Source organism: Danio rerio, chromosome 6 (assembly GCF_052040795.2).
Source record: "Danio rerio strain M-AB ecotype USA chromosome 6, GRCz13ab, whole genome shotgun sequence".
Lineage (NCBI taxonomy): Eukaryota > Metazoa > Chordata > Actinopteri > Cypriniformes > Danionidae > Danio > Danio rerio.
In genome coordinates this window covers 278,182-302,500 of record NC_141026.1, presented here as the reverse complement: position 1 = coordinate 302,500, position 24,319 = coordinate 278,182, and the positions used below count along the sequence as shown (strand labels likewise).

The following is a 24,319-nucleotide window of genomic DNA, read 5'->3' as shown; positions in this document are numbered from 1 at the left end:
GTTTGTGTGTATGTGTATGAGTGTGTGTTTCTGCTAAACACATACAAGATGGCGTCCTGACATCATCTTTGTGTGTGTGTGTGTGTGTGTGTGTGTGTGTGTGTGTGTGTGTGTGTGTGTGTGTGTGTGTGTGTGTGTGTGTGTGTGTGTTGAGCAATGTGCTTTTCTCATTCTCTTGTGCTGGTTATTCTGTACCTCACTGGAGGATTCACACTTACACACACACACACCCTTACACACACACACACACTTATGTAAACATGCACACACTGAGGTAGCCGAGAGGTTTAAATGCGGCGTTCCCTCATTGGCCAATCCTCTGTTCTTGTTCTCCGATGAGCTCCTCCTCCTCCTCCTCCTCCTCCTCCTCTTCTCCTCCGCCATCTGCTCTCTCTCTTCTCTCTCCTTTCTTCTGTCTGATCTCTCCATTCTCACGCTGGCGTGTGTGTGTGTGTGTGTGTGTGTGTGTGTGTGTGTGTGTGTGTGTGTCTGAGAGTGAGTGAGTGAGTGTGTTTCACTGTGTGTGTGTGTGTGGGGGGGGTTATGAGAGTGTGCTGGTTATGAGAGTGTGTATGTGTGTGAGTGTATGCTGGCTGTGTGAGTGAGTGTGTGTCTTGTTTTTGCTGTGTGTGTGTTGGCTGTGCTCTGTTCTTCAGTCCTTAAGGAAATGAGACACATGACTGTGTGTGTGTGTGTGTGTGTGTGTGTGTGTGTGTGTGTGTGTGTGTGTGTGTGTGTGTGTGTGAGTGACTCATTGTCTCTCTGCTCTGGTCGTCTGCTTTACACACACACGGGCTCCAGATGTTAGTGTGTGTGTGTGTTCTGGCGTGTGTTCAGCGTAGATCTGAGCTGAGCTGCTCGTGTGTGTGTGTGCGTGTGCGCGCGCAGATCTCGGCCTCCTCAGACGTCTGTCTGCTTTATATCCAGAGCAGAGCTGACACTAGCATCAGCATTTGAAGGACTGTAATAGTTTTGACTGTCGACGCTTTATCATGATGGATCAGTTTATCCCCTGATCAGCTTTATTGATAAATGATGATGTATTCAGTGTAGGCTGAGCGGCTCCTTTAATAGACTCCTGAACTGCTCTGATATCTGCATTTGTTATTGGATGTTTGATGTAATCTGAACTGAAACACAGAGAGGGCGGGGCATAGAGTAGCTCCTCCCCTTTATAAAAAACAGCCAATGGCATTTAGTTTTCCCTCAGCTCTGCCAGTGAGAGTAGTTGAGCTCAAGCGCATCAAATAAATGAGCCAATGAGAAGAAAGGGGCGGGGCATGTCAGACACTACAGAGCATTTGATTGGTCAGAAGATTTGAAAATAATTGATGGGTTTATTTGGAAGAGACAAACTGCAAGATGTAGATGTTTATATCGGGTTTATCTCGTCTACATGTGGATTTGGTCTGTTTTAGATCATGAGTGAGCTCTGCGTGAGACTGAGAAATCTTGTCTTTGTTGTGATATGTCTAACAACATTAGCCTATAATAATGCTGCTGTTATTAGCTGTGTTTTTAAACCATCTATTAATATGATGATGATATTAAAATTAACCTGTTCTTCAGAGCTGATTAATTCTAGCGGAGATTAAACACTGCGTCAGAGCTCTGTAAAGCACTGTGAGGGAGTGTTCAGCTGATATGCAGATTCTCCGACTCTGATTGGCTGTTTGTTTCGCCTTGTGCAGGCCTAATGTGGACATCCTCCACACTATCATCTAATAACCTCTGTTGTAGATTCACAGGGCCTTTCAGAAGGATAACAGTGAGTTCATCATATCACACATGACTTAAACACATCCTCAGGCTTCATTTCCCTCATCTGAATATGATCAGTGAGTTGTGTAGAGATGGAGATCATGCAAACTGCAGCAGTGAGGATTATTCCCCGTATCAGCACTGTCAACTGTGTGTGTGTGTGTGTGTGTGTGTGTGTGTCGCAGCAGTGTGTGTGTGCCTCAGGGTTCTGTACGAGGAGCACATTAGTTCCAGCTGGGAGCTCAAAGAGGCTGTTTATCAGGAGGAGATGAAGAGAGGCGCAGCAGAAATCACTGCTCATTCCCTGCAGTAGCTCTGCTGCACCGTGATGGAAAAACCTCTAAAAGAGTTCAGCCGCACACATCTCACTTGTACATTACAGGACGCTGCTTTACTGTAATATAGAGACTGTAGATTAGCCAGAACTATAGACGACACTGACCAACTCCTCTAACACACACTGAAGATCACAGAGCAAACAGCACTGGACTGACACTCATTCATTCTCCTTCAGCTTAGTGCCTTTATTCATCATGTGTCGCCACGGTGGAATGAACCGACAACTATTCCAGCATATGTTTTACACAGCAGATGCCCTTCCAGCTGCAACCCATCACTGGGAAACACCCATACACACACACACACTCTACAGCCAATGTAGTTGATCAGTTCCCCTATAGCGCATGTGTTTGGACTGTGGGGGAAACCGGAGCACCCGGAGGAAACCCACACCAACACGGAGAGAACATGCAAACTCATACCCAGCCGGGAGTGCTGAGCACTGAGACACCGTGCTGCCCTGAAAGTAATATGTTAGCAGAAAATATGAAGAGAAAACTAAAAAATGTGTAGATGAGGTTTGGTAGTTTGTGTGTGTCCAGTGTGGATCAGGTTATTCTGACTATAAATAATCTTCTACATTTCTCAGTCCATGTGGATGATCTGTTTTGGTGCATTTGAACAAGATTTATAAACAAATATATTTATTAAAATGATATTTTAGTCATCTAAAGTCTTGAGAAATGTAAAGAAAATACATTTAAACTCATCAAAATATTACAAAAGAAACTACAAAATTCCAGCTGTATTAAAAGATTGTTTCTGTAGATTTTTCATTCATTTTTATTATTTATTTTAATATTTTCCCCCAATATGTATCATTTGTCTGTTGATATATTAATGTTTGCGCAGTGATCTTCAGGGTTTTGTTAGATGAGTTGATCAGTTTTCCCCAGAGATGGGTTGTGGCTGGAAGGGCATCCGCTGCGTAAAAACTTGCTGGATAAGTTGGCGGTTCATTCCGCTGTGGAGACCCCGGATTAATAAAGGGACAAAGCAAACAAGAAAATGAATGAATGAGTTGATCAGTTTTGCATGTGGTACTGACTAATGTAACGTGTGTATGTGCACTCATACCACTGTAAATCATCCTGGAGAAAATACTAATGGAAACGAGAGATCTGTATGGGGTCGACCGTCTTTATTTATTTATTTATTTATAGTAAGTGTTTTGACTTGTTTTATCATCTTATTCATAAAGATGTTCAGTGACTCATCATTTATTTTAAACTTATTGAAAACTGTTTTGTTTAAATGCACTAAAACATGTTAGCGAAATGTCTACAGATCTCCATTTACAGCAGCAGGTGCAGTCATTTACGCTGAGCGCTGTGTATCAGCCCAAAGGGACTTTGAAGAAACTGTTCCGGGTTTGGATTCCTGAGATATTTGATCTAATTCGATCTTCTCTTATCTCAGTGTGTGTGTGTGTGTGTGTGTGTGTGTGTGCATGAAGGAAGCGTTATTGCAGGACTGCCGGTTGAACGTTTAATGATTACTGTACTGGAGATACGCCGCTGCGGTTAATATTTAGTGCAGAGATGGCGAGCGCATCAGGACACTCACACAACACGTCACACACACCACTGATCTGAGCTCAGTCTGCGCTTCTGAATGAGCTGTGCAATAAACACAGCTTCAGCATCAATATCACAGTTCACACATCCTCAATAGTCACGATACAGGCTGATCGACTACAGGAGAAATCAGCATCAGCACTAGATTGCTCATGACTGTAATCAGGAGTAGTAATTCAGGTATCAGTGGCCGTATGAGCAGAGAGATATAATATTGCTTTGGCTTTGAATAAACATTCAGTTCTTGACTCTGATCTTCAGTTCTTTATAGATTATTGCCAGTTTTGTCTTTGTTATTTCTAAATGATGATTTAAAATGACAATTTGCAGCTTATAATGTTGTTTTTACTGCTTTTTCAAAGTACTCCTTCAAAAAGAGCTGAAGCAACACATTTCTTCAGATTTCTGTGGGACATCTTAATAGTTTTATGTATGTCTGAACAATATACTGTCTGAGCATGGAGTCTGATATTATTTATTAAGAGTAAACGGTAAAGATATTGTTTCTGCAAGTGTTTTATTCAATGATGTCCTGTTGTTTTCTGTTTGATTGTTTAATTTCTGTACCTGATGTATAAAGCGCTGTTTATTTCACTTTTATTTTTGCTCTGTTGTATTGATCTAGTTTATGCAAATTCACTGCATAGAAAACACTCGATCATCCCGGTCAATCTAAAATAATGCAATCTTTCCACACAGAGCTGTTCAAATCATCTGGTCAGGTTATATCCACATCACAGCAGAACAAAATACTGCCATGTCAGATTTGTCCAATATCATGCAGCCTAGATTTAAGTTCAATCCACTTACACTTGTTACATGAACTTAATTAGTGTTGGGACAATATGAATGAATGAAGTCACCTCATTACTCCAAATCAAAGTGGATTGAACAATAAAACAATGAGGTTGTCCTCAAAAACTCCCGAGTGGTGTTGTTTCAGCTTATATTAGTTTGAACAAGCATCTATGTTTGAGCAAGTATTAATAAATGTGCGCGTATATACTAAATAAAGAAATGTTCCTGCTTCAGTTCTGTTGGAAATGCTTGTTTTAGTGTGTGTGTGTGTGTGTGTGTGTGTGTGCGAGTGTGTTTGTCCTGCTGATGCTCTTGTTTTAATGTGTGAACAATAGTGTGTGTGTGCGAGGCGCTAGTGAGCGACACTAATCTGATTAAACTCATCTGCAGACCAATTAAACACACTGAGCCCAATTAGAGGCGCTGCACTGATCACATGCAGGACATCCCATAATGCACGCCGCAGAGCCAACACTGAGGGACACTCACTGAGATTATCTACGGCTAAACACACATGATGACCATGGAAGAAAATACACATTTAGTGAAGTTTGAAACGTGCTGAAGAACATATTAAAATCAGGGCTGAACTAGATATGACAGAGTCTGATGTGATTATGAGGATTCCTGATACTGATGTACAGACAAACACAGAAGAATTCATTTAGTTTTATTCATTGTTTTCTCTAATGTGCTGTATTTAGATTTATATTATTGCTTTGGAGCTTGGTGCATTAAAGAGGCAAAGCTCAGTATTACGATCGTCTCCAGAACAAACCACTGTTATACAATGACTTGCCTAATTACCCTAACTTTACCCTAATTACCCTAGTGAAGCCTTTACATGTCACTGTAAGCTGAACACTAGTGTCTTGAAGAATATCTAGTCTAATATTATTTACTGTCATCATGACAAAGAGAAAATAAATCAGTTATTAGAGATGAGTTATGAACACTGTTATGATTAGAAATGTGCTGAAATAAAAGTTTTACATGAGGGTTAAAATTTTGCTCTATATATGATCATGATGAAGTTTATAAATATTTGCATGAAAGTCTTTTAAAATGTATATATTTTAGAGTCTATATATATATATATATATATATATATATGTGTGTGTGTGTGTGTGTGTGTGTGTGATCATATTTCTTATTTTATTTGAAACTTTTAGGCAAACATTTGATTTAAAAAAATGTATAAATATTTAAAAATCTTTTCCAAAACATGAGGATGATGATGATGATGATGATGATGATGATGATGATGATGATGATAGGCTCAACATTTAAAATTAAAAACAAATCACCTAATGTAAATGTAAGATTTCAGCTTTTCCAGGGTGTGTGTAATATTGCACTCCTATACACAATCAAAATGCAAGCATAACCATAAACAGTGTATTTTGTGACATTATGAATAAAACCGTGGAGCATAATCTGAAATGACAGACATTTCTTATATATTAGTCCACATGATCTGGTCATATTGCAGAGCTGTAGTGGAGAGTGAATTCCTGCAGTGTGTGTGTGTGTGTGTGTGTGTGCGTGTATGTGCTGTAGTGCAGTGTGTGGAAGTGATGATGATGCTGTAATGGTGAAGGTTAAAGACTGTGGGTCAGTGTGTGTGTGTGTGTGTGTGTGTGTGTGTGTGTGTGTGTGTGTGTGAGCTCTGCTGGTCATCTCAGAGCTCTTCAACTCTTGAAATCTCCTCTCTGCGTCCAGTAATGGTGTGATTATGAGGAGTGTTTGCCCTCAGCTTTGACTGAAGGCTTCATTATTGTCAGATTGACTCCTGAACTGATGGAGAAGCTGTGCAGCGTCATCATGCTGTGTATATACAGCTATACCACATCACTCGCTCTATATCTCTATTAGAGTAATTATTTAGCCTTTTGTAATGAGTAGGTTAATGAAGCGAGTTAGGCAAATGAATCTGTAGACAGCTCATTCATAACAAATCATGTTTTAAAGTGAAGTTCTGTTTATTCCACATCAGCTCATTTTCCCAACACAAACTGATTAAGTTCATGTAACAAGTGTAAGTGGATTGAACTTAAATCTAGGCTGCATGATATTGGACAAATCTGACATGGCAGTATTTTGTTTTATTGTGATGTGAATATAACCTGACCAGATGATTTGAACAGCTCTGTGTGGAAAGATTGCACTAATTTAGATCGACCGGGATGATCGAGCGATTTTCTATGCAGTGCATATTATACTATAATATTATATTACTAATATATTATATTACTCTAATATTTGTTTTAGGTGAACAGTGTTCAATTTTACTCCTCTTCTGCTTGTTCCAAACCCTTATGAGTCTGTTTCATCTGCTGAACACAAAGGAAGATATTTTGAAGAATGTTTAAAACCTGTAACCATAAACTTACTTTTGTTTTTCCGACTGTGAAAGCCAATGGTTACCGGCTTCCAACATTCTTCAAAGTATCTTCTTTTGTGTTTAGCAGATGAAACAGACTCATAAGGGTTTGGAAACACTTGATGGAGAGTAAACAGAGTAAATGTTGAGTTAATTAATGTTGAGAATAGACTAGAACTGCTTTTATTCCAGCAAAACTAACAAATCAGACTCCCAGAAGAAAAAAGATGAGAGGAAATACTGTGAACGTTTCTTTTGCTTTATTAAGCACTTATTAAATGTTTTATTTCAGATTCTCCTCTGTTTATCATATGGGTGAAATCATTAGTGAATCATTTGGATGTTTGTCTAATGTTTGCGTTTTATTGAGCCGTGTTTCATGTCTGGCCTGTAATCATTACTTCTTGAAAAGCGTTTTATATTTCATTATTTAAAATAATATGCACTACATTCTTAATCAAACATGTGCCCTGAAGTTCAAAATAAAGTGAGAAAACTGTCAAATATAAATAATTATTATCGTTATTATTAATATTATTGTAATATTATTTATTGATGGTCAGAGATGCTGAAGAAATTAGAAAAAAAAAACAATTAAACACTTAAAAATCACTTTGGGTGTCACAGTGGCGCAGTGGTGTCGCACTGTGGCCTCACAGCAAGAAGGTCTCTGGTTCAAGCTGGGTCAGTTGGTGTTTCTGTGTGGAGTTTGCATGTTCTCCCTGTGTTGGCGGTTTCCCCCACAGTCCAAACACATGCACTATAGGGGAACTGATCAACTAAACTGGTGTGTGTGTGTGTGTGTGCGTGTGCGTGTGCGTGTGCGTGTGCGTGTGCGTGTGCGTGTGTGTGTGTGTGTGTGTGTGTGTGAGTGTGTGCGTATGAGTGTATGGGTGTTTCCCAGTACTGGGTTGCAGCAGGAAGGGCATCCGCTGCGTAGAACATATGCTGGAATAGTTGGTGGTTCATTCCACTGTGGCAACCCCAGATTAATAAAGGGAGTAAGCCGAAAACAAAATAAATGAATGTTTGTTTAGTAAAGCACAATGAATTATCTTTTGTGTGTGTAATGTGCTTCACAAAAAAAACTTGCTTTATTATTATTATTATTATTATTATTATTTATTGATTATCTCAGTTGCTCAGATAAAATCACTAAGTGGTTTAAAAGGAATCAAAAGCGTTAAACCCAGGCTACAGTTTCAGTGTTTTAGATTAGCATTCTAGATTACAGCAGCTGTGTGTGTGTCTGTGTGTGTGTGTGTGTGTGTGTGTGTGTGTGTGTGTGTGTGTGTGTGTGTGTGTTGGTGTAGTTAATCTCTCTTTATCTTCTTTTTCTCTCTGTAATCCCTCTATCCGTCTCTTTATCCCGTTATCGGCGTCCGCTTTACATCTGCTGTGTTTTCAGAGCTGCTCTTCTGCACACTTTACCGTCTGTAGTCTCATTAATAATGGACAAACAGCAGCTTTAGGCCTCAGACGTCACGTTACGGGCAGCTCAGCAGCATTATGCACTCAAACACTGTCTGCTCACAAAATGATGAACATTCACAAGCGTGAAGGATATCTGCAAGCTAGTGTCTACTAAACGGTGACAATTCCCTGGCCACTTTATTAGGTACACTGAACTAGTACCAAGTTGGACCCCTTTTGCCTTCAGAACTGATTAATCCTTCATAGATTCATCAAGCTGCTGGAAATATTCCTCAGAGATTTTGCTCCATATTGTCATGATAGCATCACACAGTTGCTGCAGATTTGTCGGCTGCACATCCATGATGCCAATCTCCCGTTCCACCACATCCCAAAGCTGCTCTATTGGATTGAGCTCTGGTGGCTGTGGAGGCCATGTGAGTACAGTGAACTCATCGTCATGTTCAGCAGTCTGAGATGATTGAGCTTTATGACATGCTGCGTTATCCTGCTGGAAGTAGCCATCAGAAGATGGAGACACTGTGCTCATAAAGGGATGGACATGGTCAGCAGCAATACTCAGGTAGGCTGTGGCGTTGATGCTCAATTGGTACTAATGGACCCAAAGAAAATCTCCCCCACACCATTACACCACCACCACCAGCCTGAACCGCTGATACAAGGCAGGATGATCCATGCTTTCATGTTGTTGAGGCCAAACTCTGAGCCGAGCATCCGAATGTGTCAGCAGAAATGGAGACTCATCAGAGCAGCAACGTTTCTCCAATCTTCTATTGTCCAGTTTTGGTGAGTCTGTGTGAATTGTAGCCTCAGTTTCCTGTTCTTAGCTGACAGGAGCGGCACCCGGTGTGCTCTTCTGCTGCATGTTTGCGTTAGCGAGCAGTTGGACAGGTGTACCTAATAAAGTGGCCGGTGAGTGTGTGTAAACTAATATAAACATGTTAAGTGTGCAGTTCGTCACTTCCACCTGAAATCGTCCATTTTTTTTTTTGTTGTCTCGTACGTCAGTTTCTCATCAAATCTTGACCAATCAAATGCTCTCTAGTATCTGACATGCCCCGCCTCTTTATGATACTTTTCATTTGATGCGCTTGAGCTCATCCACTCTCTGGCAGAGCTGGAGTAAACTAAACACTATTGGCTGTTTTTTTCTGAAGGGGAGGGGCTTCTCTATACCCCGCCCTCATCATGTTTCAGTTGAATGAAAAAGCTCATTTCTGAGCACCTTTAAGGACTGAATCTCCATCTTCTGGTGGTGTAGAGTAGTGTTGTGTGCAGGATGTGTGTGTTCTGCTGAGGATAGAGTTCTGTGGGCTGTTTGACGTGTTTGAACTTGTTAAACTGGTAAACTAAAGGCTTCACTAACTCCACACTGATGCACATGTGTATTCTGTGTGTTTTTCAGTCGGTTTTGTCTTTGCATTTAAGCACAAAACAAAAAATCAGTTTAGAAAACGAGAATGTGCTTAAATTAAAGAAGAATGAACTGTTCCAAACATGTGCATGATGAACATTGTTCTATACCCGACTCTTATACACTTCTGTTGAGAGATTTTCACTGTTCTGCCCCAAATACACCAGAGCGAGAGGAGAATCCCCCTGCAGTGTAGGAGAGGAATCCTGCATTGTGTAATGTGCACGACTGTTAATAACTGTACCACATCCACATCTGATCTGGCTGCACAACAGAGCTTTATTAAGTGAATTAATGCAGTCGCCTCATTTACATTCACAAACTTTAAATGAAAATGTTTTTGTAATTATTATAACTATTTGATGCATATAATAATAATAATAATAGTGTGTGTGTGTGTATATAAATATCTATAAATATTTATATATTTTTTATATATTATATTTATATATATAAATATTTTTCAGTCATTTGTTCTGATTTACTGTATATTTTATTAATTTGATGTTAATATATGACTTTTTTTCTGAAATGCTTTGGCAGTACTGTACTAAATGAGTGAGAGAAACACACACACACACACACACACACACACACACACACACACAGTAATATGGGAGGAGAGACAGTTGAGCTGATGGATGGAGAGGAGGAGGTGGAGTCTGACTGACAGTGGGTGAGAGAGAGTGTATGACTGGGTGTGTGTGTGTGTGTGTGGATCATCTGCACTTAAACACTGCTGCGTCTTCAGGAGGATGATGGGAGTCTTTTACACTCCTGTGCGGATGGTGAGTTTCTGACACACACACACACACACACACACACACACTGCTACGCTTCCTGCCTGGAGACACCAGCACGTGTGGAACGCACTTGTGTGTGTGTGTGTGTGTGTGTGTGTGTGTGTGTGTGTGTGTGTGTGTGTGTGTGTGTGTGAAAATGGAGCTGTTTTTATTTGAAATGAGAGGATTTGCAGCTGTGGCGACACCAGTGTGTGTGTGTGTGTGTGTGTGTGTGTGTGTGTGTGTGTGTGTATGCTTCTCCAGCTGTCAGTCTGCTTGACTGAAGGCTCCAGGTGTTGTGACCAGTTGTTCTTCAGTGTTTGTCTTCTTCTCTCTCGTTCTTCATCAAGCTGACTTTTATTACTTCACACACACACACACACTCTCTCTCTCTCTCTCTCTGTGTCTGAATTCAGTTCAGTGTCTGATAATAAACGACAGCAGCAGAGATGAAGAAACTCCTCCATAATCAGGTGTGTGTGTTTCACAATCAGCATTTACACGACATTAATGACCATTTAGCTGTGTGTGTGTGTGTGTGTGTGTGTGTGTGTGTGTGTGTGTCCCCTCCCCCTCTCCTGTTTCTGGAGAGCTCCAGCAGCTGTTATCTCCCTGTTTTCCTTTAAGAGCAGGAATAGGCTGCAGGAGGAGGAGGAGGAGGAGGAGGAGGAGAGCTGAGTGAATGGAGATTGATTTTTAAAGGTGACGCTTGCGGAGAATGTTGGCAGACCAGTGTGTGTGTGTGTGTGTGTGTGTGTGTGTGTGTGTGTGTGTGTGTCGGTGTGTGGATCTGGATGTCTGCTTGTCCTCCTGATGTGTTTCAGGGCAGCTCAATATATGGTGTCAGCATTGATGTCGCTGTGTGTGTGTGTGTGTGTTGGTGTGTGTCTGTGTGTGTGTGTGTCTGTGTGTGTGTCTGTGTTTGTCTGTGTGTGTGGCACATTTATTCTTGATGTGTTGTCATGTTGCTCAGTGGATCTGCAGTGTGGATGATCTTCTAGCCGAGCGTTCAAAACATGCAGCATTAGTGCAGTCACTGCAGAGTGTGTGTGTGTGTGTGTGTGTTAAAGTATGCTGATCTCCACCCAGTGTTTGTCCTGAGGGCTGGGAGAGCCGCGTTACCTGTCTCCTCATGATCTCACACACACACACTCGCTGCAGAAAGTGAGAACAGCTGTCTTTATTACACACACACACACACACACACTAATAAAGCTCTACATTCTGCCTCAAACACTGATTCACACTCCTCTAACACCTGCATGTGTGTAAATGAAGATGCGCATGTGCTGTTTGTCTGTAAGGATTCCTGCAGCGTCTGAGTATGCTGTGTTGTGCGCTTCCTCTTTATGATGTTTGCTTTAGCTCATCTTTAATAATCTTCATTTATTTTGGAGAAAACATGAATAATGGAAACCTGAAGATAATCCAATCATCTGACGTGTGTGTGTGTGTGTGTGTGTGTGTGTGTGTGTGTGTGTGTGTGTGTGTGTGTGTGTGTGTGTGTGTGTGTGTGTGTGTGTGTGTGTGTGTGTGTGTGTGTGAGGGTCTTTGCGTCCGTTATCTGTGCATGTTTAGCTGGAAGTGAGGGTTTTATTCTCGTCAGTCTGTCAGTGGATGGAGACGCTGCTGTATTGACTGATGGTTTATGCTATATGACAGTTCTGTGCATTAATCTCGTCCTCGTCTCTCGTGTAAACAGCGCTGTAGAGGAGACGCAGCTCTGCATCCGGCCAGTGCAGCAGCATCTGGAACACACATGTTTGTTTTTCTTGTGGTGTTTTCTGGAAGTGAAAGTTCAGACGCTGTTGTTGGAAACACACACACACACACACTCTCTCTCTCCTCTAAATCTGTGTTTGAGCAGAGCTTCATAACTAGATCAACTAGTTCCCACTGTTCACACATGTGTTGAGGGTGGAGTGTGTATGTGAGAGGCAAACATTCACACTGGCTCGTGTGTGTGTGTGTGTGTGTGTGTGTGTTTCAAACACAAGAGTTTACAGACTTTTATTTATACCCAAAAACCTTTGAACTCTTGCTGGGTGCTGCTGGGCTCTGATTGGCTGTGGGAGGAAGCACAGCCCCGCCTCTTGAAGAGAGACCGAGGTCAGGTTTTAGCAGGCCAATCAGAGTGCAGCAGTAGGCGGGGCCGTGTGTATGTGTGTGCGCAGACCGCAGTGTTTCAGTCTCAGGATCTGCATGTGCTTCAGTTTCTCTGATCTGAGAACAGTGCCGCAGGGATTCAGCTCAGGCAAACACTGATATTAAAAGTGCTGTGAGACGAGCGTGTTCACACAGCGGCCGTCTGCTGATTTCTACCACTGCAGCACTAATCTTATATTCACTCACACACTCTTTATTCTCTGCTTATTTTATATATTCCACTTTATTATTGGGCATTTTAGCACTTTATTTATCTACTACTGTTTTTCTTTGTTTAATATTTTGCTGGGTTAATTAAGATTAATCACATCCAAAAGAAAAGTGTGTGTGTGTGTGTGTGTGTGTGTGTGTGTGTGTGTGTGTGTGTGTGTGTGTGTGTGTGTGTGTGTTTCCTTCTGCTGAACATTGAAGATATTCTGAAGAAAGCTGAAAACCGGTAACCATTGACTTCCATTGCAGCATAATATCATGGGAGTCCATGATCAGCGGTTTCCAGCATTCTTCAGAATATCCTCTTCAGTGAACAGAATAAAGAGGATTAAATGGTGACAGAATGATCATGTTGACTGAACTGTCTCTTTAAGACTGCAGTGTGTTTAGTGTAGATCTGGTCCAGTGTTCATATCGAGCTCTTCTGTTTTTAACACACACAGATCACTGCATGTGCAGTATTGTGATGTATTAGCTGTGTGTGTGTGTGTGTGTGTGAGATTGTACAGTAGATGGAGCGACTCGTGGCACAGCAGCAGCAGGGCAGACAGATGCCAGCTGACCCGTAACTAAAGCTGCCAGTGTGTAGAAGCACTCGCTCGGCTGAACACACACACACACACACACACACTGCACACACACATATGCACGCAAACACACACATGCACATGTGCACACACACACACACACACATTTGAAGTCAGAGTTATTCGCCCCCCTGTTTATTTATTCCCCAATTTCTGTTAAATATAGAGCAGATTTCTCCAACTGATCCCCAATCACTGAGATGTGTTTCCTCTTCTCCATGATGACAGCACATCATATTAGACTAGATATTCTTCAAGACACTAGTGTTCAGCTTACAGTGACATGTAAAGGCTTCACTAGGGTAATTAGGGTAAAGTTAGGGTAATTAGGCAAGTCATTGTATAACAGTGGTTTGTTCTGGAGACAATCCAACACTAATATTGCTGAAGGGGCGAATAATATTGAGCTTAACATGACTTTAACACTATTAAACACTGCTTTTATTCTAGCCCAAATAAAACACATCAGACTTTCTCCAGAAGAACAGAGATTAGAGGAAACACTGTGAACAATTCCTGAATCTGAGAAACATCATCTGGGAAATAAATTCAAAGGTGGACTAATAATTCTGACTTCAACTGTATTTACTTGCATGCATAAACTCATGCACACACACACACACACACACACACACACACACACACACACACACACACACACATACACACACACACGCATATATATATATGCATGCACACACACGCCAAAACAAACTCAAAACCACTTGCGTATGCGCATACATCCACACATTTGCATGCACACACTCTCACTCAAACTCACACATACACTGAACACACACACACTACTCTCATGAAACTGTCTTCAGTGTCTGACTGATGGATTAATAAAGGCCTCGAGAATAACTGAAGGCAATTATTTTAGAAGTGTGTGTGTGTGTGTGTGTGTGTGTGTGTGTTTGTGTGTGTGTGTGTGTGTCACTAACACTATTATTCTCTGCTAGAGTCTGAGCTTCAGTGACGTGTGTGTGTGTGTGTGTGTGTGTGTGTGTGTGTGTGTGTGTGTGTGTGTGTGTGTGTGTTCCCTCATCAGTGTGTTCTGCAGACACTGGGGGATGTGTACAGTAAACTGCAGCAGCAGCAGCTCAGTCTCCATCATCATGTGAGTGTGTTCTGCACACTGATTCCTGATGTATTTACATTAAGCAGAAGCGCAGACGCTCTCTACACCTCTAGAGAACTGTGGAGCATTACATGCAGCGGTGCAGGACTGAAGAGCTTTAATCCTCACTTCTGAAATCTGGATTATTAATGTTCCTTATAGCTGATGAGGAGAACTGAGCTATAAATACCAGCATCCGTCTCTCACTGCTCATCACTCGCTCTCTCTCTCTCTCTCTCTCTCTCTGTCTCTCTCTCTCTCTCTCTCTCTCTCTCTCTCTCTCTCTCTCTCTCTCCTGCTCGCTCTCTCTCTCTCTCTCTCTCTCTCTCTCTCCTGCTCGCTCTCATCTGCTGCCATGTAGGGAAGTGATGCTGCAGGAGGAATGCACACTTGACAGATCAGTGTTTTCCCTCTCTCACACACACACACACACACACACACACACACACACACACAGAGATTCAGTCTGACGTGTGTCTCAGATCATCATCAGGATCTGTTATACTCTATATATGCATGTTTACAGTATTTCCTGTCGGTTTTCTTATGCGTAAAGTCTTAAAGCTCTTTCAGTTTGGGTTTTGGTCACTTTAACTTGGTGATTTTATGGTCTATAAGCTGTTGAGTTGAGCTGAGTCTTGCCTAACACTAGTCAGACGTTCAGTTCTGTCATCATGGCGGAGACTAAACACATCCCCTACTGAAACTGTGAGGGAGGGCCGTCACGGGGGCTCGGTGGTCAGCACTGTGGCCTCACAGCAAGAAGGTCTCTGGTTTGAGTCTCGGCTGGGTCAGTTGGTGTTTCTGTGTGGAGTTTGCATGTTCTCCCCGTGTTGGCGTGGGTTTCCTCCGGGTGCTCCGGTTTCCCCCACAGTCCAAACACATGCGCTATAGGGGAACTGATCAACTAAACTGGCACTAGTGTGTGAGTGTATGGGTGTTTCCCAGTATTGGGTTGCAGCTGGAAGAGCATCTGCTGTGTAAAACATATGCTGGACTAGTTGGCGGTTCATTCCACTGTTGCAACCTCTGATAAATAAGGGAAGCTGCAGGAAAATGAATGTTTTAGCACACGCTCAGTTCATATTAATGTAATGCATCAGTCTCCCGTTTCCTCTAGACATACACAACACTAAATCAGTCTCTGATGCTCGGTTGAGGCACAGATGTAGGAATAGAGCAGACGTGCGAGTCTCTCTCAGGGTTTCACTGATGATGGAGGATGCTCACGCGGCCGTCCTCGGGCTCAAACAGATCCAAGGCTTTTCTTTCCAAACCGTTTTGAGTGGCACAGAATCACCGCTGCAGTCCTGAAACCGCAATTATAGTGAGTCAAAACACCAGACCATTGATCAGAACACCATGATCAACATCACAACCTGGAGAGACAGTGGGAGGATGATCGAGCGTGTGTGTGTGTGTGTGTGTGTTGCGTTAGCTTCACAGCATGTGTGTAGTAGGCGCATATGCTAAATGATGCATGAGGTCCTCGTGAATATTGAATGTGCTGCTGCGGCTCGTCAGACAGACAGAAGTGCAGCGTCTCCGCTTTTACAGCCGTCATTCTGCTCCACATCTTCAGTCCGCCTCATTTCTGCTCTGTTAACCCAGCTGAGTTACTCTTCTCACTCTCTGGGTAGATCGATTAACCCGTGTGTGTGTGTGTGTGTGTGCAGGGCTCACAGGACAGCATGTGTGGTGAGGAGGGCGCAGTGGTCCCGTTCTTCCCCCCTCCTCCTCCTCCTCCTCCACAGAATGGGCTCTCGCTGGAGTTCAGCAGCGGCGGCGGCGGCAGCAGCGTTTACAGCAGCAGCGGGCAGACGGAGGCGGTGGCGGGGACCAGCAGCGGAGCCTCCAACCCCAGCACACAGGTAACACACATACACACATACACACACACACACACAACCTTCTCCAGCCCCAGCACACATGTAAGATCTAACACTCCAGCAACAGATGGAGATCTCACACCAGTGGCCAGCTGCAACAACACACACACACACACACACACACACACAGTAACTTCCTGTTGGTAAACGATTATATGTCACTTGGACCACAAAACCACTGTCATCATTTCCTGACTCGCTCCTCCAAAACAGCCCAGTGCTCAATAATCTTTGGTTCTGGGTGCTCTGCAGGCCATGGGAGATGTTCAGCTTTACTGTCATGTTCATCAGACCGCTCTGTCTCCAGTCCTGCTGTGTGTATCATTGCATCATCATCCTGACACACACCATCACCTTCAGGACACAGTGATTGACCCACTGGGTCACACATGGTCCTCCAGAATGGTTGGGTAGTCCTCGGCAGTGAGCCAGCGCCCATTTAGTGCTAGTATTGCATCAGGAGTCTGGGTGGGCCACTTTGTGTCCTCTCCACCGCGTAACTCTGCCTTTATAGTGGAAAGACTGCTGATGAGGCTTCACACGGCTCTACTGCTGGACTGAAGATCAGACACCAGCATCACACCGACAACACTACACTGACCAGGGTTTCAGTTTCAGTGTCCAACCAATGCATACACACACACACACACACACACACACACACACACACACACACACACACACACACACATAAAACAATGATATTAATGATAATGTTGTGCAGCAGTATTGCATGAAGAATGAGAAATAATTCTGTCCACTAGCTGACAGTCTAGTTTCTGCTTATACACACACACACACACACACACACACACACACACACACTAAAGTTCAATAAACCAATTTAGACCAATTAATCTGCTGCTGTAGTGACCACATCAAATATTCACAATGTTCCTGAGTTTTGTTAATGTGTGTGTGTGTGTGTGTGTGTGTGTGTGTGTGTGTGTGTGTGTGTGTGTGTGTGTGTGTGTGTGTGTTTCAGCTGTCGGATGCCTCTCCTCAGCCTGATAATCAGCTCGTGTTGGTGTCGAATGCTGTAGCGATCCGTGAAGACTCTTCAGAAGCCAAAGGGACCCCCAAACGCCTCCACGTCTCCAACATCCCCTTCCGCTTCAGAGACCCCGACCTGCGGCAGATGTTCGGGGTATATAAAGCATTATAAAAACAAGAATACCTCAGTAAAACATCTGCACGCGTGATTATTTGTTACAGTAGTGTGAATTATTTGACTGTAATCATCACGTCTTGCGCATGTTAGTCTTAGAATTGAACACGCATTGAGTCATGGCAGATTATCCTGTGATGTGCCCTTTGTAGGGCACTTACAGTGGAATGGAGCAAACATTAGAGAGAGCGTGAGGATGAGGATTGAGAATGCTGCTTCCCGCTTCAGGCGTTATTATTCTTTTATAGTCTGTGACGTGTGAAGGAGCCACTTCTGCCCCCTGCTGGAGCACTCGCCACCTGCAGGCTTTCATAAGCACATGTTTTTAGGCTTTTTGTTGCTGTTTATGCGGAAAAATAATCCGCAGAATGATTTCGAGAGAGCTGAAAACCTAACACTAAAATAAAGAAATAACCTCTTATTTAAGGTTTACAATCAAATTCCATTTAGAGACACTCGTTTGGTAAACAAAGCTATAGTTGCACTGCAAATAACGCTTTACTTCAGAGTTTTAGTCTGGTTTCCAGTCCAAATATCTCAAAACTCTTAAATCAGTCTGCATTTTCTGGACAAGTAAAAAAATATCTTGTTTTCAGACATAATGAGTCAAAATGAAGAGTTTTATAATTAAACAAGCAAAATAATCTGCCGATGGGGGAAGCAGAATCAGCTCATGTCAAAGCAAACGCAGGATTATTCCACTTCCCCTGTTGACAGATTATTTAGCATATTTTAAGATCTAAACTCTTCATTTTGACTCATTCTTTCTGAAAACACCACTACCTGTTTTGCTTGTCTTGAAAATGCTTCTTGATTTACAACTTTTGAGACATTTGCATTAGAAACAAGACTAAAACTCTGTGTCACTGCACTGAAAGACTGAAATACCGCTTCACAAATTGTATTGTACATGAATCTTGTGCAAATTATTCCATTTAAAAACTGCATAAGTATATATTTTCACATTTCTGCACATTTACAGTACATAAATACTACTCTCTCTCTCTCTCTCTCTCTCTCTCTGTTTTTTATTATTTTTTTAGCAATTTGGAAAGATTCTGGATGTGGAGATCATCTTCAATGAAAGGGGCTCAAAGGTAAGAAACCGTTTTTAGTTGCTTGTTGAAAATGTCATCAGACTATATTCAAGTTAACTGCATTGACAATGACCCAAATAAATAGTTGCAGTTGTGTAATTAGGTGCTAATTTACACTATCAACCTCCAAAACTCGCCATATAATAGATTATAATCCAAATTAAAGTGTTTTGTGCATTTCAGAAGCAATTTCATGCTAACGGTCTTATCTGATTCAATTCATTATGCTAAGCTAAGCTAAAAACAACCCTGCCAGAACAAGTAATCAGCTGAATTGATTCGACAGTGGTTCAGGTCACCTGCACACTGCACAAATGCTTTTCCGACTGGGAGTTTTTATCTTGATTCTGAATTTTCATAAATCAAGATGAATTAGATGCAACAAGCTGCATCACAAAAAAAAAGCTTAAAACAAGCAAAATAATCAGCCAATCTAAAAGCAAAAACCAGATCATTCTGCATCCCCCGGTATCAGATTATTTGACGTATTTTAGGAATGAATCTCTCTTCATTTTGACTCATTCTTTCTGAAAACAGGACTAGATGAGAACACTGACTGATTTGAGAGTTGCAGATATTTGGACAGCATGTTTTGCAGACTGAAAAAACTAAATAGGAAATGATCAAAACTCAAAAAATGCTAACGGTCTAATCCAGTTCAGTTCACTATGCTAAGCTAAGCTAACAGTAACTCTGCCAGAACCATTTTCAGTTCATTCAGCTGATTACAGTTTACAGTAATGGTGATATGACATGAGCATGTTTCACCAAGGAAGCTGGAGTGTTTGTTTGAGCTGGTGTGTTGCTGAGGTCAGCCGCTGCTGTGTGCTGTGTGTGTGCAGGGTTTTGGGTTTGTGACGTTCGAGTCGAGCGGGGATGCAGAAAAGGCTCGCGAGAGGCTCCACGGCACCATCGTGGAGGGCCGGAAGATCGAGGTCAGTCTTTCTCTCTTTCTTTCTCTCCTGATGTTCATTTCACACCTTACCTGACCAAACCTGTCTTTAAACTGATGCTCAAGATGCTCAGCTGTGTGTGTGTGTGTGTGTGTGTGTGTGTGTGTGTGTGTGTGTGTGTGTGCGCGCGCTGCATCATGGGGAATGTGTGTTTGAGCTTAGCAATGCATGGTTGCATCTGGACTGCAGATGGTGTGAGTTTCTGGGCTGTTTTTGGATTGGTTGTTGTCTGGGTTATTAACAGCATGTGGTTGTTCTGTTTTTTTCCCTTTGAGTTCCTCGATTCTGTTGTGTACTGAGCATGCTCACGGTTAGCCAATCACACGCGTGCGTTTGATGCCGTCTCTGTTTTCTCCTGGTTTGAATGGCTTTGTTTTGTTTGTTTTGTTCATGAAACATTTGCTTGGATTTTTTATTCCCACACACACACACACACACACACACACACACACACACACACACACACAGGACTGTTGATGATTCTGAATGCTCCTCACGACGTTTGGTGTTGTCTCTTTATGGCATCCGTGTGCATTCTGTGACAGAACGGCGCTCCTCTGATGCTTGTGTACTCGATGTTTTAGTGCATTTGTAGATTGTTCTGTGACTCTGGAGGATGAGAAGCAGCTTGCCGTGTGTGTGTGTGTGTGTGTGTGTGTGTGTGTGCATGGAGCCGTGTGTGTTTCCCTCGTGAGGCGCAGCGTGTTGCAGTGCTGAACTCTGGGTGTTTTCTCGATCTGGATCTCCTGCATGAGACGCTGCCTGTGTTTGTCTCTCAGGGAAATGATTGATTCCACTTCATCTTTTGGCTCATTTCAGCCGATAATCACACCTCAAATCCTCTTATTTCTCGATCAGTCTGTACGTCTGTTTTTGGGGTAACGCTAATGTTAGTGTGTAGATCAGGGGTGTCAAATTCATTTTAGGTCAAAGGTCAAACTGTTGAAAGTGTTGCGTCATGTGGACCGAATGTTTTCATCCGCTGAGGAGAAAACACTGCGTTACTCAGAGTCTGTGCCTGTGTCCAGCCCAAATATTACATTAACAAGCATTTTCTAGACCAGCTCAAAATAGAGTCCTGTTTTCAGAAATGAGTCAAAATGACGAGAGTTTTAGCGTAAAACAAGCAGAATAATCAATATATTAATAATCAGTTGACAATGAGGGAAGCAGAATCATCTTATTTTCAGTTTGACATTATTTATGTTCCCCCATTATCAGATTATTGTGCTTGTTTTAAAGAAAAACTCACTTCATTTTCAGTCTTAAAGCAAGACTAGATTCTGTGCTGGTCTAGGAAAAGCGTGTTGTTTTAGGAGTTTTGAGATGTTTGGACTGGAAACAAGGCAAACTCTGAATAAGAAGCTGCGCTGCTTCTGTCTTTACTATGATTATTAAATGATTTAATTTGACCGTAATCAGATGTCTATATGGCAAATATCTGTTTATTATATGTAAGAATGTGAAGTAACCCAGACATTCTGTCTGTCTGTACATCATCATTTAACAAACTGCTGTAAATGAAGTGCATTTAATAACTTTAATCTTTAATGAAGTTAATGTATGGCTGTTTTATTGTAAGTAGACTGTGTGTTTAATGTGCATACACAGTATTGTGAATATTAGAAGTCCTAAACGTATTAATATCAGAGTAATAATGTAAAATTACAAACCGCAAGTCAGAATAGGCAATAAAGGGATTTGACCATTCAGTTGCTTTGATCTAAATCTGCAGCTCTTCCTGTTTGAGTGGTGTATTTGAAACCATCACTTCAATGTGTTCATCATTATTGATTTATTTATTTGTTTATTTATTTGTTCTCACCATAAAAAGCCTTGATTTAAACAATATTAGTGCTGTGCGAAGAGTAATCATGATTAATCACATCCTAAATAAGCTGGTTTTGACATGATAAATGAGTGTGTTATATTTCCTCAGGTGTATATGCATGCATGTGTGTTTTTATAATAAATATGCACACACACACACACACACACACATTATGTCTGAACAATCGTTTATTTTGGATGTGATTAATTGTGAGTAATTTTGGCCCAGCACTAATACATCTCTCCAGTCTTGATTAGTGTTTCCTGTATGGCAGGCCTGTCCATGTGCAGTGATGAGGACATGTGAGATTCACTTTTCACCCATAATATGTTTCATTTGTTGTCCACAGATTCCGTTTCAAACGTTCCCAAAAGCTGTGAATTAAAAAGGTTCTGCTTACGCAACACCACACACACGTAAGCGCTCACTTGCTCTCCTGACAATGAAGAAGGCCCATTCTCCACCACACACACACACACACACACACACACACTGCAAATAATGCTCTTCCTACTCTGAGTTTGTGTCTTGTTTCTAGTCCAAATATCTACAACATCTTAAATCAAGAAGCATTTCTAGACGAGGACAACTTAATAGTTGCGTTCCAGATGGCTTAAATATGCCCTACTCTACAGCTTTAGTGGTGTAAATAGTGTGCAGTGCACTGTAAACACACAGATGATGCACTTAGTCAACCGTTACAAACAAGTGTGTGATGTTGAACGCCTCACACACTCAACACTAGCAGCTTTGCTTGCATAGCAGAGGGGGAGGAGCTACTGATGGTGAAGAGGAGGAGCTACTGATGAAAGGGTGGAGCTACTGATGAAAGGGTGGAGCTACTGATGAAAGGGAGAAGCTACTGATGGTGGGGAGTAGCTACTGATGGTGACGTGGAAAGACTACTGTTGAGGGGGAGGAACTACTGATTGTGAAGAGGAGGAGCTACTGATGAAAGGGAGGAGCTACTGATGGTGGGTAGGAGCTACTGATTGTAAAGTGGAGGGGCTATTGTTGAAGGGGAGGAGCTACTCATGAATGGGTGGAGCTACTGATGAAAGGGAGGAGCTACTGCTGGTGGGGAGGAGCTAATGATTGTGAAGTAGAGGGGCTATTGTTGAAGGGGAGGAGCTACTGATGATTAAAGGGAGGAGCTACTGATGGTGAAGGGGAGGAGCTACTGATTAAAGTGAGGAGCCACTGATGGTGAAGGGGAGGAACTACTGATGAAAGGGATTGAGCGATTGATGAAAAGGAGGAGCTACCGATGGAGGGGATGAGCTACTCATGGTGAAGTGGAGGGGCTACTGTTGATGGGGAGGAGCCACTTATGAAGAGGAGGAGCTACAAATGGTGGGGAGGAGCTACTGAATAAAGGGAGGAGCTACCGTTGGTTATGGGGAGGAGCTACCGATGGTTATGGGCAGGAGCTAGTGATGAAGGGGAGGAGCTAGTGGACACTGATGTTGGATTTCCTTCTCTATTTTGCATTGTGCTTGTAAATTCTCCTAGATAAATGCTCCTGCTGCCTCCCCATGGTGAATGCGGAGAACACTCACGGCCGCTGCTGTATTTTGTTTATTACTTATTTGACTAATTGAGCAAGCGTTAGACATCACCTGGAAACGGTTTGAATTTGCGGTCAGTAATAAAATAAGTGTGCTCTATTAGGGATGACGCTGAACTCCTATACTGTGCTGCTGAGTGTGTAAAACAGGATTATTGATCTGGCTTTACAGGGAGCTCACTCATTTTGACTTGATGTCTCTGAAATCTTGATGGATGTTGAGATGTTTGGACTAGAAGCGAGACACAAACTCCACGTTGGCGAGTCATGTTTGCAGTGTGTGTGGGCCGTGCGCATATGTGTTTGGCACCCCTGGTGTAGTTGCATGAGTCCTGCACTCCGCAGCGCCCCCTGCTGTCCGTGGCTGAGTGTGCATGGGAGCGCAGCGCCGCAGCTTCACTGGGTTTGCATGAGTCTGAGCGACGCGTTTCAGACCATCAGATTCACTGGAGAGCAGAATAAAGGGGTCTCGTGAGCGGCAGCGGCGGCACTGTCAGATCAGTTCATTGGTTTGCTTTCTGAATGCCATTGATTGACATCTCTGATATGTTGTAGAGAACTCTCTGCCATGATGATTGTGTTGTGTGTAATGACCCCCTAATGTCTGTTTGTGTTTTCTGGAGAGCAGATCTGTGGAGAGAGCGATGCACATCATCAGACTCTTCACTCATCTCTCTCTCTCTCTCTCTCTCTCTCTCTCTCTCTCTCGCCAGTCTGTCTGTCCAGCTCTGCACTCACTGTCTTTCCTGTGTGTTGCATCACTTCCTGTCCCTGTGTCTATATTTGGTCTGTGATGTCACTGATTAGGCCCCTCCCCCTGACTGATGTCATTAGTCCGGCATGTCAGCAGCCTCACTAACTGCTCTGGTAGACAGACAGACGTCCATTCGTTCATCTCATCTTCTGCTTCTGTTTTGGCCTTTAGCTCCAGCTTTGAGTCGGTCGCAGATTCGCTCTGTGCTGCATTTCACACCCATGACTCTCTCTCTGTGTGTGTGTGTGTGTGTGTGTGTGTGTGTGTGTTCCTCTAATCACTGGTCCCTCTCTCCTCCTCCTCCTCTGACACAGACGAATGCGGCTGCAGGCTCTTTAGCGCCCCCACAGGCAGACTTGCTCTCCTGCAGATGTGTGTGTGTGTGTGTGTGTGTGAGCGTCTCCCCGTTTCTCTTTGGTTTGCTCATTCTTCTGCATTGTTTGCTTTGTTGTTTTCTTTTGATCATTCTCTCCTTTTCCTTTCTGTTCC

General features: G+C 42.6%; 2 protein-coding genes across 15 annotated transcripts in view; one reads left to right on the top strand and one right to left on the bottom strand.

Moving 5' to 3' along the window:
- The window catches only part of tmprss6 (transmembrane serine protease 6), an 80,102-nt gene extending 70,913 nt beyond the window's left edge, over positions 1 to 9,189 (bottom strand). The window contains exon 1 of the mRNA XM_087256307.1: positions 8,952 to 9,189. The gene's annotated coding sequence lies outside the window, so the exon portion shown is untranslated. The remainder of the gene's footprint in view (positions 1 to 8,951) is intronic.
- Positions 1 to 24,319, top strand: part of rbfox2 (RNA binding fox-1 homolog 2) — a 45,652-nt gene that overhangs the window by 6,187 nt on the left and 15,146 nt on the right. For 5 of the 14 annotated variants that reach the window (XR_015492639.1, XR_015492641.1, XR_015492640.1 and 2 more), the window contains exons 2-6: positions 16,248 to 16,442; positions 17,446 to 17,607; positions 18,672 to 18,725; positions 19,568 to 19,660; positions 21,859 to 21,925. Coding sequence is in view for 4 of the 14 variants with exons in the window: in XM_087255355.1 (XP_087111481.1) it covers positions 10,462 to 10,494; positions 16,248 to 16,442; positions 17,446 to 17,607; positions 18,672 to 18,725; positions 19,568 to 19,660 (537 nt within the window). In the remaining 10 variants the exon portion in view is untranslated. 14 annotated transcript variants of the gene reach the window in all.